This window comes from Schistocerca americana, chromosome X (assembly GCF_021461395.2).
Source record: "Schistocerca americana isolate TAMUIC-IGC-003095 chromosome X, iqSchAmer2.1, whole genome shotgun sequence".
NCBI lineage: Eukaryota > Metazoa > Arthropoda > Insecta > Orthoptera > Acrididae > Schistocerca > Schistocerca americana.
In genome coordinates, this window is record NC_060130.1 from 695,743,952 (window position 1) to 695,757,910 (window position 13,959).

The 13,959-nt window shown below is 43.7% G+C and overlaps 1 protein-coding gene across 1 annotated transcript in view; it reads right to left on the reverse strand.

Annotated features, from left to right (window-relative positions):
* Window positions 1–971: 971 nt before the first annotated feature.
* LOC124556257 overlaps window positions 972–13,959 on the reverse strand; it is a 231,986-nt gene continuing 218,998 nt past the window's right edge. The window contains exon 6 of the mRNA XM_047130244.1: window positions 972–1,136. Within this exon, the coding sequence (XP_046986200.1) occupies window positions 972–1,136 (165 nt within the window). The remainder of the gene's footprint in view (window positions 1,137–13,959) is intronic.

The window sequence follows — 13,959 nt, forward strand, 5'->3', positions numbered from 1 at the left end:
TAATATAAAAAATGAAATATGTATTACATAAAGGTGAAACATTAGTACCAAACATTTCGAAAAGTTCTTCACTGATTTACTTCAACTTTTTACACAATAATCTGATGAATAATTAATGCACATGTAATATGTAAAGGGCAAACATTGTCACCAAAAATCTGAAAAAGTACTGTACCAAGTCACTCCTAATTCCTACATTTTACCGTAGTAACCGTATGGATACATATATACTCTATGTATACTGCATATTTAAAGTCAGAGAGTGGTGGGAAGGAGAAATGAACAGAGGTGTGGGAGGAAATGGGGACAGAAAGTGAAAAGAAGGAGATGGAGACAGGGAGGGGGCAGAAGGAGATGGAGAGAAAGGGGGAGGAGAAGATGGACAGAGCAATGGGGAGTGGGTGGTGGACATAGGAAGGTGGACAGAGAGGGTGCAATGGGAGATTGAGACAGAGAAGGAAGGAGGAGATGGACAGAGAAAGAAGAGAGGAGGTGAAGTACAGAGTGGGGCAGAGAGGGGGAAGGGGGGGACAGGAGGACATGAAGAGAGACAGGCGGGGGGCGGGGCGGGGGAGTTGACGGGGATATTAGAAATGTGTGCTTTTCCTTCGCTTTATTTTCTGTTCAACCATACTGAGCCACACCCATATATACATACAGGATGATTCACGAAGATATGTAAATATTTTAATATGTTATTATACAAGTAAAACTAAGTAAAAAAGTTCTTATAAACATAGATCCGCAAATATTTAGTTACGGAATTGCGGCTGATAAAAGGTTTTGCCTGAAATTTAGCAACTTCGCTAATATGAAGCCATCGCAAAGCTGTACGAGGTTAAAGTAAAGCACGGTTTCCCTGTATTTTGTTGTTACTGATCTGTTGAATCTAATAAAACATGTCCCAGACGTGTAGCTGCAGTAGTTTTCCAGAACATCCAGAGAAGCATATATAGAGTGAACGCGAATTGTCAGTACGCTAATGCAGAAGATTGAAGAAGAGGGCGGAACTCACCGAAGGCGTCGCCGGCGGCGCAGGCGGGCAGCGTTAGGGCGCGCCGATGCAGCGCTGACCACGGCGGAGGCTCGGGCTGCAGACCACACGGCTCGCCAGGCGAGAACTGGTACTCGCATTCCTGCAACGCACGTCACACCTAGTATCTGTCACCGATTCATGTAAATAACAATCCGTAACATTTAAAATTAACGCAGACCGCGTAATCACTTTAGTTGACCTCTCAGGTCTCTTCCCCACCTCCCATAATCGTTAAACCTACCTTACGAACACAATGAAACATCTCCAATAATCTTGCATTCTCAAACCAACCAGAAGAACTGATCTGGTAATCATTCAAGGAACTACAGAACGGATTAAGAGCCGGCCGGAGTGGCCGAGCGGTTCTAGGCGCTTCAGTCCGGAAACGCGCGACTGCTACGTTCGCCGGTTCGAATCCTGCCTCTGGCATGAATGTGTGTGATGTGCATAGGTTAGTTAGGTTTGAGTAGTTCTAAGTTCTAGGGGACTGATGACCTCCGATGTTAAGTCCCATAGTGCTCAGAGCCATTTGAACCATTTTTGAACAGATTAAGATTCCTAGCCGACACTGTTACAAACCAATTAAACTAATCAGCCACAGCATTTTGACTACCTATATAATAGCCGGTATGTCCACTTTTGGCATGGATAACGGCGGCGACGCGCCCTAACATGGAAGCAATGAGCCTTGGTAGGTCGCTGAAGGGAGTTGGCACCACATACTCACATACAAGTCACCTAATTTCCGTAAACCCCTGAGAGGGGGCCTATGACCTCTGACGCCAAGTTCAATCACGTCCCAGATGTATTCGATCGGATTCAGATTTGGCGAGTTGGGAGGCCAGCATATCAATTGGAACTCGCCACTGTATTCCTCGAAACAATCCATCACACTTTTAGCCTTGTGACATGGCGCATTATGTTGTTGAAAAATGCCACTGCTGTCAGATGACATGATCGTCATGAAGGGGTGTACATGATTTGCAAACAGTGTAAGATACTCCTTGGTGCCTTGCACGAGCTCCACTGAATCCGTGGATGCCCACGTAAATGTTCCGCAGGGCATAATGCAGCCGCAGCCAGTTTGTCTCTGTCCTGCATTATAGGTGTCAAGGAGCTGTTCTCCTGGAAGACGACGGATTCGCGCCTTTCCATCGGCGTGATGAAGAAGGTATCTGGATTCATCAGACCATGCAATGCTCTGCCATTGTACCAACGTCTAGTGCCGATTGTTACGTGTCCAGTTCAGTCGTAGTTGCCGATGTAGTGGCTTTAACAGTCGCACATGCATTAGTTGTCAGCAGCAGAGGCCATCGTTAGGAGTGTTCGGTGCACTGTGTATCCAGGCACACTTGTGCATTAAAGTCTGACATTAGTTCCGCCACATTTCGCCGCCCGTCCTGTGTTACCAGTATACCCAGCCTAAGATGTCCGACACCTGAAATGATGGATACCGCCCAACCCTACGACGTCTGAAACTAGTTTCGCCACGTGCTGAAGACACTCACCAAAGCAATCCTCGAACATCCGACAAGTCGTGCAGTTTTCGAAATGCTTGCGCCCAGCCTCCAGGCCATCACAATCCGCCCACAGTCAAACTGAGATAGATAGCGCGCCCTCCCCATTCTACGCACGGGCAGCACGCTAACTCATACTACACGCCCCGTGCATCTGTCTGACTAGTAGTCATTCTTCGCCAGGTGACGGGGCTATCGCCTGGACAGGTCTATATCTATAGCAGGTCGGTGGTCATAAAGATCTGGCTGATCAGTGTATCTAAACTTACCCCCCAACAGTATTCAGGTTCTCCATTTCTCAACAATTCCTTATATTACGCGAAAGCTGCACATGTCCTGCAAATGCCGACAGCAGAATATTTTCGTGGACTCAATCTTGCGTAGCTGTATAGCTTTATAAGGCACTGGATTTGCATGCATTCTGGAGGAGTTGTGTGCAAATTGCAAATCCCCGTTAGACTGCCCACATCTAGGTTTTCTGTGGTGCCCCAATTTTTAATAAGGTGACTGGCAGGATGACTTATTTGAGACGGGTACAACAAATTCCTTCCCGCTTCATTATTTTATTTGAGCTTGTGCTTCGTCTTCTTCTTTCCATTACATGTCCTTTCCTCGCACGTCCATGCGTTCCAGTCTGTGTCTACATTGGCATCAATAATCCACAAGCCACCTGACCGTGCTTCTAATATCACTCTCTGACTCGCCTTCCATGTTTCATTGTCTAATGGCGCGTGAGGAGAATGGTTGTAAGTAAACCTCTATATTAGCACTAATTTGTCGAATTTTCTCATTGTAATCATTTCGCGAGATGTGCTTGGGAGAAAGCAATGTACTGTCCATCTCTTCCTGCAACGTACTTTCTCAGAATTTCAATAGCAAACCACTCCGTGATGCACAGCGCCTCTGTTGAAGTGTCTGCCACTGGAGTTTTTTGAGCACCTCTGTAACGCTCTTGCGTCGACTAAACAACCCTGTGCCGAAACGCACTATTATTTGTTGGATCTTCGCTATTTATTTAATTAGTTCTACCTAGTGAAGGTCCCACAACTACTCAGGAATCGGTTGAACAATAATTTTGTACGCCACTTCTTCCGTGGTTGACGTATATTTCTGTAATTTCCTTCCCATGAAACTCAGTCTAGCGTCTGCGTTTCCTACTATTTGTTTTATGTGATCATTATACTTAAGGTCACTCCGGATGGCTACTCCTACATATTTTTAGGTAGATACTATTTCCAGCAAATTATTATCAATGGTGTAGTTGTACAGTAATGGATTTCTTCTCCTACGTATCCGCAGTATGTTACATTTGCTTACGATCACGTCAACTGGCAATCCTTGCACTATTCATCAATCCACAGCAAGTCCTTTTGCAAATCCTTAAAGTCTTCTGGCGTTGCTATCTTGTTGCAGACAACCACATCACCTGCGAATAGCCTTATGGAGCTTTCGACATTTTCTACCAGATCATTCATATATACTGTCTTTCTTACAAACGCGCCTTTGTTTGTCGGTTTTGAATCGTAAAGTCTTTGTACTTACTTCTTATTCAAACACACTGTTAAAGCTTGTCCTCATCGCTCAAGAAGCAAGACTTTCTGCAACAAAAAGACGTTTCGAAAAACAAAGAGATACGTTCGATCTACAATTGTGACTAGACACCATCTAAGAGTGAGGTAAATGACCGGTGAATCGTGTGTTTCTATGCAAAGTTTTTCGACACGGTCTTCGTGTGATAGGATTGTTCTTCGTGTATGACATCCAGACCAACGCAGACAGCTCCGCCCACCTTACTGAGGAATGCGACGATAACACACGGTATCGCGACCCGGAAGGGCTTGCCCTCTCTCTCTCTCTCTCTCTCCAGAAATCTTTGGTCTCTGTCAACAAACTACGTCCCGTCATTCCTTTGGGGAAACAAGAGTGGAGCACATCTAACAAAAGGAAATTGAAACGGGAAGAAACGAACCCACGTACTTAACTACGGAGGTATCTGAATGGCGGAAACTGAGACAAAACAAACGACTCTTTTAAGTTCAAGATTTTTTATGATCCAATAATTTGCATGCGTTTGAGTACAAAAGTTTCACTCATTACTTGGCTCGGGATGCTTCGCACCGAAAAAAAGAAGGAATGAACATTAGAGTTTAACGTCCCGTTAACGGCGAGGTCATTAGCGACGGAACGCCGGTTTGGATTACGAAAGAATGGGGAAGGAAATCAGCCGTACAGTTTCCAAAGCATGCCGACATTTGACTGCAGGTATTTAGGGAACTCACGGAAAACCTAAATCCGGATGGCCGGGCGTGGATTAGAACAGTCGTGTTCCCGAATATGAGGCCAATGTGTCAACCACAGCATCATCCCCCTCGGTCCATATTGAGAGAGACACAATATACTGTACACAAATACAGCGAAAGTGCCAAAACTCGATATCAAGTCTGATAGTATACGAATATAGTGGTATAAATACGAGTTTTAGTTAATGAGAACCTATCAAACGCTTTAGAGTTATCCTACTACGAACTAAAGCAGCTTACTTTACAAGGCCTAATAGTTATCGAGATTCATCGAAACGGTAACAGATCATTAGTCAGTGTGAAAAAATATGGAGAAATTTGCGGCCGTGTCCTGCTACCACAACTGAAGATATTCGGCTGCACTGAAGTCATAAAAATCCAGGTGATCAAACGTCGATTATAAATTTGCCTATTCCGGGCGCGACATACGTAGAGATATTAAGTGAATAAAGCATATAAAATGAATGTTACAGCCCGTAACTGGAAGAATTGTAGGATATCGTACTTCATGTGAAATGAAGGATTGCATGTAGCGTTACGAGTTTCTGCGATTGCCAGTTACATTTCGTTTCTTTGCTGTATCACGTAACGGCTAGACTGTTCTTGTCCTCCACTGCCAAAAGAGCGTATCAAGTATAACAGACAACTGACCTTTCATTAATTGTTTGCCTTACGTCTGCATGCATAGGACCTATAATACGGTCCGGTGGGGCAGTCACTTTGCAGAGTTATTAATCTCCCTACTACATAGATTTTCGCAAATGTTGTGTTGAAAAAGTCTTAGGAGTGGTATGTTGTTTATCATCGCCCCATCAGCATAAGTTAATGGAAGATATTGATTCAGACGATAGTGAGTGCGTGTTAATTTGTGAACAGCCAAATATCATAATCACCGTTTAGCAATTACTTATTTACCGAATTCCAAGAGTCCAGCCCCATCTCCTTTGAGAGGATGTGGCACTCACCGACTCAAAGACAGCTGCTTGGCTATTTCATCTTTCTCAGAACTGTAGTAGTAACTAAAAGACTAGAAGACTCGTATTCCGCTTACGCACGAATTTGATACATTTTCCTTCGGCACTTGTTTTCAAAACGGTACATGTGGTCCGCTAAAATTGGTGCCAAAATGCCAGCTGCGGTTTCTTCCCTTATCTCTGTTTCATTCAAGAAAAACAAAAATAAGATAAAAAGAAATATGTAAGGTAGAGGGTGTTACTTAAAAAGTAGAGTGTGCAGATCTGGTATCCATAGGAAAGTTACAGGTGATATACCGCGTAAGCACTCCCTCTTACGTTCATCCATTCACAACTACCATTAACATATACAAATACCGAAGAGAGCACTCAAACTGTGCAGTCATGAACGTATTCGAGCTATTCCCTGAATGCAGAACAGACGCCGTTATTTTTCATACGAAAATTATCACTTGAAATACAATATGCAATGACTTTCAACAAACCACAAACCCATAAGAATATTATGCTGCGGCTTAAATTAGTATTTTATGTTTCCGTAGTTCCGGAAAGACATTGTAGTTACCGAAGGATGTGATCCACGCGTTTCCCTTGTTTACACAAGAAGAAACCACCACAGTAGCGGCGCGTAGGTTAAGAGGAAGCAAAGATCAATTTTGTTCACTACTGTAGACTCGATACTACATACATACCAATCTAACCTGAGAAATTATGATGGGTAATCGTAAAGGAATGACCTCTCGCTGTACTGAAGACACAGCTCGCCCTAGTCATGTGACGCTTTTAACAACTGCATCTACTGAGAAGTGGACTACTTCATCAAATAATTATTGTCCCTCTTTAAACTCTCTATGTGGCATTGAGGATAAGTCTTCAAGGTTCTCGGTGTCATCCGCGTATTCAACACAGAGAAACAGAACACGGCAAAATCGGGAAAAACATTTTACCGACGCTGCCGATTCCTCGGAAATTAGCAGTTGCCAAAGGGATGGAGCAGAAACGAATACGCGCGGCTGCCGTATCGCTTCCCCCGCGAATGAAGAGGACCACTCCTTGCACCAATGCGGCGCGCAAAAAATCCAAACTGACAAATAATGAAGGGGCGAGCGCACAATGGGCGTCGCTTCTTATGCAAATGCGCTGGGGTGCGCTCTATTGATCTATTGTGCATCCATCATACGCCACGCACTGCGCCATAATTAAATATTTCCGATGGCGCCGCCGGAAGGCAGGGCGCGACGCCGGCTGCACACTTGGCTCTCCTCAGCACCTGCTCTCTGCTCTCCCAGACTAGGGAACAGTGTTCTACACCACCAGATGAAACGTATAACCACTCCAACAGAGGTAAAACCGGTTTACTTACCCTCTCTTCTTTTCTGGTAAGTATAGTAAGAGTACTCTATTTGCTGACTTTAAATGTTCATATGCAATCTCCGAATAACTTGCGGAAGCATTAAGGTCATTTCAATTGATGACTCATGTTCAGGAAAAGCTATAATTTATGATAAGTTCTGACATCTCAGTCAGTCCCTGCACTGAAATCGAAGAACGTTGCAGAATACCATGAAACGTTTGTAAGGCTAGGGGAAAGCCACACGGCAAACTTGCTGTGGGACAGTCACTGGTCCCACAGGGTTAGTGGTAATGAAGAAGCTGACAGGCTGGCCAGGGCAGCAACGACTCCATTTGTTGGACCGAAACATGTCCTAACGATAACTACGGCGACGGTGAAATCAAAACTGCGTAGCTGTATCAAGTACCATACTGGAACTAAAGCTAAAAAGTATAGCAAGCTAATGATACCGAAACCGTATTTAAAGAGAACTCCTGTAATGCTAGACTTGAACTGGAGGCAGGTTAAATTCATAGCAGGTCTAATGAAGTGTAATGGGAACTTCAAAATGCACCTGCGCACTATGAGAACAAAGATGCCCTGAAGTGCCCACTATATGGTACGGGGGATGAAACCGCACCGCATTTAATCTGCCATTACGCAGCACTGGGTGCCAAAAGAAACGAGTTCTTTGGGTACTAAATTCCTGAAGAAATTGTGCCTAACGGAGATCTAGTAAAGGGGCTTCCACTACTCTGTGAAAATACTGATTCGCATTTCTAGAATGCCAGGGAGACTATACTGCACAGTCAGCTTAGTTGCGGTATGGGCAACCGGGGGCTAGGATAACTGTTGTTTTGTCTCCCTGACTAAATCAAACCAAATTAAATTGAATGATCAGTTGTGTCTTCGTTGAAGTATCGAACGCTCCTATTTCTTCCACGAACACCAAACATGGTACAGCAGTGGTTAATGCATTGGATTTAGGATGGAGAGGACAGTGATACGGCTAACTTCTGCGCGAAAATAACACATTTAGGTGTTCTGTGATATCTATAGTTCACGTAAGAGGAATATCGGGATGGCTTGATCTCCTTAAATCCACCGAGACAAATGCCGGGATGGTTCCTCTGAATAGCCAACATTTCCTCCCAGTCCGAGCATGTGCTCCTTTCATAATGACCTCATCGTCGACGGGACGTTAAACGCTAATATTCCTTCCGGCATTCCTTCGCGATGGTACGTTTGGTAAGGCGGAAAGATTTAATTTGCCATCGTTGTTCGAACTGACCTTGTGCTGATCTCTGCACTGAACTTATCACCAACGAGACGTCTGACCTTCATTTCCTTCCCTCAATCTTCCTCGAATAATACGAGATTATTCATAAATAGTTGATTGAATAGGGACGGAGGGATTCCAGATATTTATTCTGAGAGTAAAGTGGCAGTTGTTTCATCACAGCAGGCCGATGAAGAACATATAAGAATTGAACCAATCAGAATTTTGTAAGCGAACGTTTTCGTCAGTGATCGTACTTTTTGGGATTCTTCCATAAATTTCACCCTGTACCTGTCTTCTCCATGATGTGAACATTCCACCTCCAAACGCTCTCAACAAATATTCCTAGACACTTGTAACTGATTTCAGTAATCAGTCGACTGTCATGTTGTCAAATGACGTACTGATTTTTCGTATATTTGCGAGCATTAAATTTCAAATTTCTATATGTGTACCGCAATTTTGTTATGCATACAGTAATATAAGGCCTATGCGCACGTCAGTATGAGGTATCAATGAATGAAATTAAATAACACGATCCAAATTTCACAATATCTGTGAACATGTTTGTCCATACCTTCGTCAACTGGATTCATAAAGACCTCGCTTTACATTCCCTATTTCCTGTTTAATACCTGGGCGGCCTTTTACATCAGCTTCTATTTTACAAGAGCTCCGTATAATTTGTGGCAAAGGGTACTGCGCACTGTTCACATAAAGACCAAAAGAAACATGTTGTCTCCACTTCCACACATGTTATAGTCTCTTTCATATGACAAATGTGGAAAAGGCGATACAGAGAGTAAGATCCATTCAGCACAACAAGCGAAATATTTGTTTTCTGAACTTCTACAAGAGCCTTTCACGGGTAGAGTGTCTCTTTTGGACTGATTCTCACTTAGAAAAAAGGAAAAGGATCCGCGGTGTTGAACGTCCCGTCGACATTGGTGTCATTAGCTCGCACTGAAAAAAGTAGGAGAAGGAACTGGCGTTCCACGTGTAAAATGAGACAGCGGGTCTACTGACATTCACCGAAGTGATCTGGGATAACAGTGAAATATCTGGATTATAGTTGTCACCAGGGAACTTTAATACCATCCCTCGGCCGGCCGAAGTGGCCGTGCGGTTAAAGGCGCTGCAGTCTGGAACCGCAAGACCGCTACGGTCGCAGGTTCGAATCCTGCCTCGGGCATGGATGTTTGTGATGTCCTTAGGTTAGTTAGGTTTAAGTAGTTCTAAGTTCTAGGGGACTAATGACCTCAGCAGTTGAGTCCCATAGTGCTCAGAGCCATTTGAACCATTTTTACCATCCCTCGATAAGTTTAACCGCTACACATGTCCATTCCTTTTAAACTTGTTTGATGCTTTTATCGTACATTTCGAGTGAGGACCGCAAAGTCCTATGGACTGTGTGTAAGCATATGTCTAAAGTTAGATGATCTCAGCGTTCATGAGATTTACCACAAGAACGTTAGATGAAAGACCGATGAATCAACGAATGTTTATAAAATAACAGCGATAATCTCTCTGTCCGTTAAGAGCGTTTCGATGGATAGAATCTCCGTCACCCAGCCAAATATGACTAGGTTTCTCTATTTCTACATGCAAGACAGTAACGTTAAATAGTACTAATCCTAGCGTCTGAGACTATAATCCTTAAACATAAGCTGTAAATAACTTCTATCGTTTGAAAACCTAACAGTAGATTGCCCAGTTCACAAATGATGAATTTAATATTTATAAGATTGTTGATGTTCTATCATTTGCCCTTTATGTTGGTCAAACATTTAATTAACAGACACCAAGCAGCTGAAGAAACTACTTATATAATTGTTAGCTAGTTGAATCCCTTATTCACAACAGCATTAAGTGTCGTAAAATGAGTGCTACATGCGCTTTAGGACAACTAACTTATTGCAGTGAAGAAAGGAAACTGAATTTTTCGAAAATTCAAACTACGTGTTTTCTGGTGATAGAGATGGACTTTCATCGGTGTAGTGACATTTGGCGAAATTTGGATACAATATAGAGTAGCAAAGTACCATAACGTGAACAGAATAAGTCTGCGTCTCTAAAAAAAAAGAGGAATACCTAACTATCAGCTGGAAAGGGATAGAAGTATTTTCCACTCAGAACTAATTACTTTGACGTAATGAGCCTTCTCGACGTCAAATAGCTGATAACGCCGATCCATAACGAGCATTTCTTGTGGGGCAACACCTTCCTAAGTACACCATATAATGAATTGAGTGATCAGTTTTGCCACTGAAACTCAATTCTGTAGAGGACATGTAGGATACTAATGGTCACAACCTGTACAAGACAAACTTAGAGAATTTGAACAGTTCTCTCTGAAGAAGCTATATGTTTATGCGGATCGAGATAATTCACGCTTAGTGGAACCATACATTGATATTCCGGGTGATTCACTCTTTGTGGGAATGCTAATGAGCTATACCAGCTATACCATTGTTATATGGTAGAACTCTATTATTTTTATGAATAAAAAGCACAAACAACCAATATTCTAAAGAGTTTGCATTTCTTGAAAACTTTTCTTCTGTTCAGGAGTCTATCTTTACACAACTAGTGACTATCGCCATTGAAAACGATATCATAATGTTTAAGTAGGATTACAGTCGAAAGATACGATATAAATGTCCTAGAATGAAAGTTCTCTTTGAAGGACCAGCCATAATATACTCTGTACACGGTCCAGTCACATTGATGTGACCAACACCTATGTTCGACGTCAACGTGCAATAACCACACGCAGACGACAGGTGGCAGAACTAGGAGTGGAGGTTATATAAAGCGTGGAGATACAGAAACAGTGCAGTCGTTGGAAGGCGGAAACGGAGCGATTTATCTGATCTCCAAAACGACCTGATATTGGCTTTTGGGCCAAGGGTGGAAGAATTTGCGAAACGGCTATGTCTGTGAACTGTTGGCTAAGCATACCGTGCATGGCGAAAGGGCCCTGTCTAAAACCAGCTTCTAGGCAGCTGTGGAGCCACCACCGACCATAGATGACAGGGATGGACGACGGCTTCAGTGATGGCTACGGGCGAACAGACGGGAAACTGTTAAGCAACTGACTGCCCAGATGAACCAAGGCGCTACCAACAGTGTCTCCTTGAAGACCGTTCAGCGATCGGTGCAGCATTTGGGCCTCCGCAGTAGGCGTCTGGCTCATGCATCCATGGACTGTTGTTCATCGGTGGCGAAGGTTAGAATTTCCACGCCACTACCGCAACTGAACGTCCACAACGTGGCACAGGTGTCCCTCTCAGATGAATCACGTTTTATGCTCCGTGGGACAGATGGCCGTTACGGCGTGAAACGTCTGGAAACAAAGGGTCGAGGACGGAGGAGGCGATATGGTCTGAGGAATGTTTTCGTGGCATTTCCTGGGTGATCTCGTCATCCTGGAAGGCGCAGTAGATCAACGCAGGTATGCGTCTATCCTTGGATGAGCGTGTCCACCTCTTCATGACATTTGTTTTTCCTCGGCACGATGGCATCTATCGGCATGACAATGCAACGTGTAACACAGCTCCCAGCGTACGTGCGTGGTTCGAGGAGCATCAGGATGAATTTACCCTACTCTCCTGGCCACCAAACTCTTCCGATTTAAACCCAATCGAGAATCTGTGGAACCACGTCGATCAGGCTGTTAGCCCGAGAAACCTAGCGCAGCTGTCCACGGGACTTGAATTGCCATGACTCCACATTCCCGTTAGTACGTTCCAGAACGTCACTGACTCTTCCTGCCGTATCGCAGTGATCCGCGCTGCAAAAGGTGGCTTTTCAGGCCTTTGACAGGTGGTCACATTAATGTGACTGGGCAGTATAGCACTGTTTTGTTTCTTTAGCGTTTACTCCGTCTGGTGCAAGCTCAACTGTACTCAACTTCTGGCTGAGTGTTTTCGAATTTTAATTGTAACATATGGCACTAACTAGAACAAATTGACATCGATTTGTTGTAAGAGGAAGGCGAAGGGCAAACATAGTGTAGTAAAATTAAACTAACGACTGAAAACGGTGTTAGAATGAAATAAAAATAAAAACTAAAAGATTTCAACTTTTATTAATTATAAATATCAAGATAAGTGTATTTAAATTTGAAAAATAACACATTAACAGCCACACCATAAGGACCATTCCCAAAGACTGAATACCGCTGAATGGATCGTAATACTAATTACCTACGGAAGAATATCAGGTCCCTAAGAGAGCACTGAGGCCTGGGGTTTGTCGCTAGGTAGATACTGGCGCCCACCCATATGACGACAGAGCGAGCACGTGAACGCATCACCCGTCCACTGCACACAGTAGTACCGAAAACAGTGAAATGGTGGCTTCAAATGAAGAGAAAAGGGGTATAGTGCGTTTTCTGACAGCGGGATGAGTGCAGTGTAAGAAAGTTCGCCAAGAAGTGACAGAAGTATACGAAGAGCACTGCATGTCCATTGGGTAAGGGTCAAGGAGTGGCACAAGCGATTCAAGGAATGAACGTATGTCGTTGGCAGATGACGTAAGACCTGTGAAGTGACACTGCATTACCGGTACCATTGTCCAGCAGATGGATACCCTCATTACTGAAGAGCGGCAAGTTACGGTGACTACTACTGTCCCAGAGGTCGGATCTTCTGTCCGAACTGCAACGGAAATCCAGTGCTCTCCGTAAACCTGTGCCATTCTTCGACGAATTTCCGTCCCACACACTCGTTCCGTCGTTTGGAAACGCACTTCACCCCTTTGCTCTTCTTTTGAAGCCTCCGTTTCACTTTTTTCAGCACTACTGTGAACAGTGGATGGTCGACGCGTGCACGTCTCACCCTTTCGTCACGTGAGTGTGCGCCCACGACACTCTAGCGCTGCGTTTTGGGCCTTAGCGCTCTGAACGGGACCACACTTTCTTTCGCAGGCGAAGAAATTACGTTCCCTTGATCGGTTTTAATGTTACAGCCTTTTTTTTTTTAATGCAGCTTATATTTAGAAACTAAGTCTATAGTGAAAAACAAAACTGATGCCAAACGTTGCAAAAACTCATTTTTCATTGAACAATAAGGTTTCTTAATCGTCTAACATTTTATTAAAAAGAAAACAGAGGCTATACAATGTGGATGATCGCAGCAGCTTCTGTCATGTTGAAATTTCACTTTTCGTTTGCTGTTCAATGACATGGAACATTAGGCCGGCCGAGGTGGCCGTGCGGTTAAAGGCTCTGCAGTCTGGAACCGCAAGACCGCTACGGTCGCAGGTTCGAATCCTGCCTCGGGCATGGATGTTTTTGATGTCCTTAGGTTAGTTAGGTTTAACTAGTTCTAAGTTCTAGGGGACTAATGACCTCAGCAGTTGAGTCCCATAGTGCTCAGAGCCATTTTTTTTAACATGTAACATTTACTCGGCCGTTCTTGGCAAACTGTCACAATACTGGAGCCCCTAACTACACCTATGTTCAGTAATTCTAAATGTTAAAACTCAACATAATTTACCAATATAAGACTTGTCATA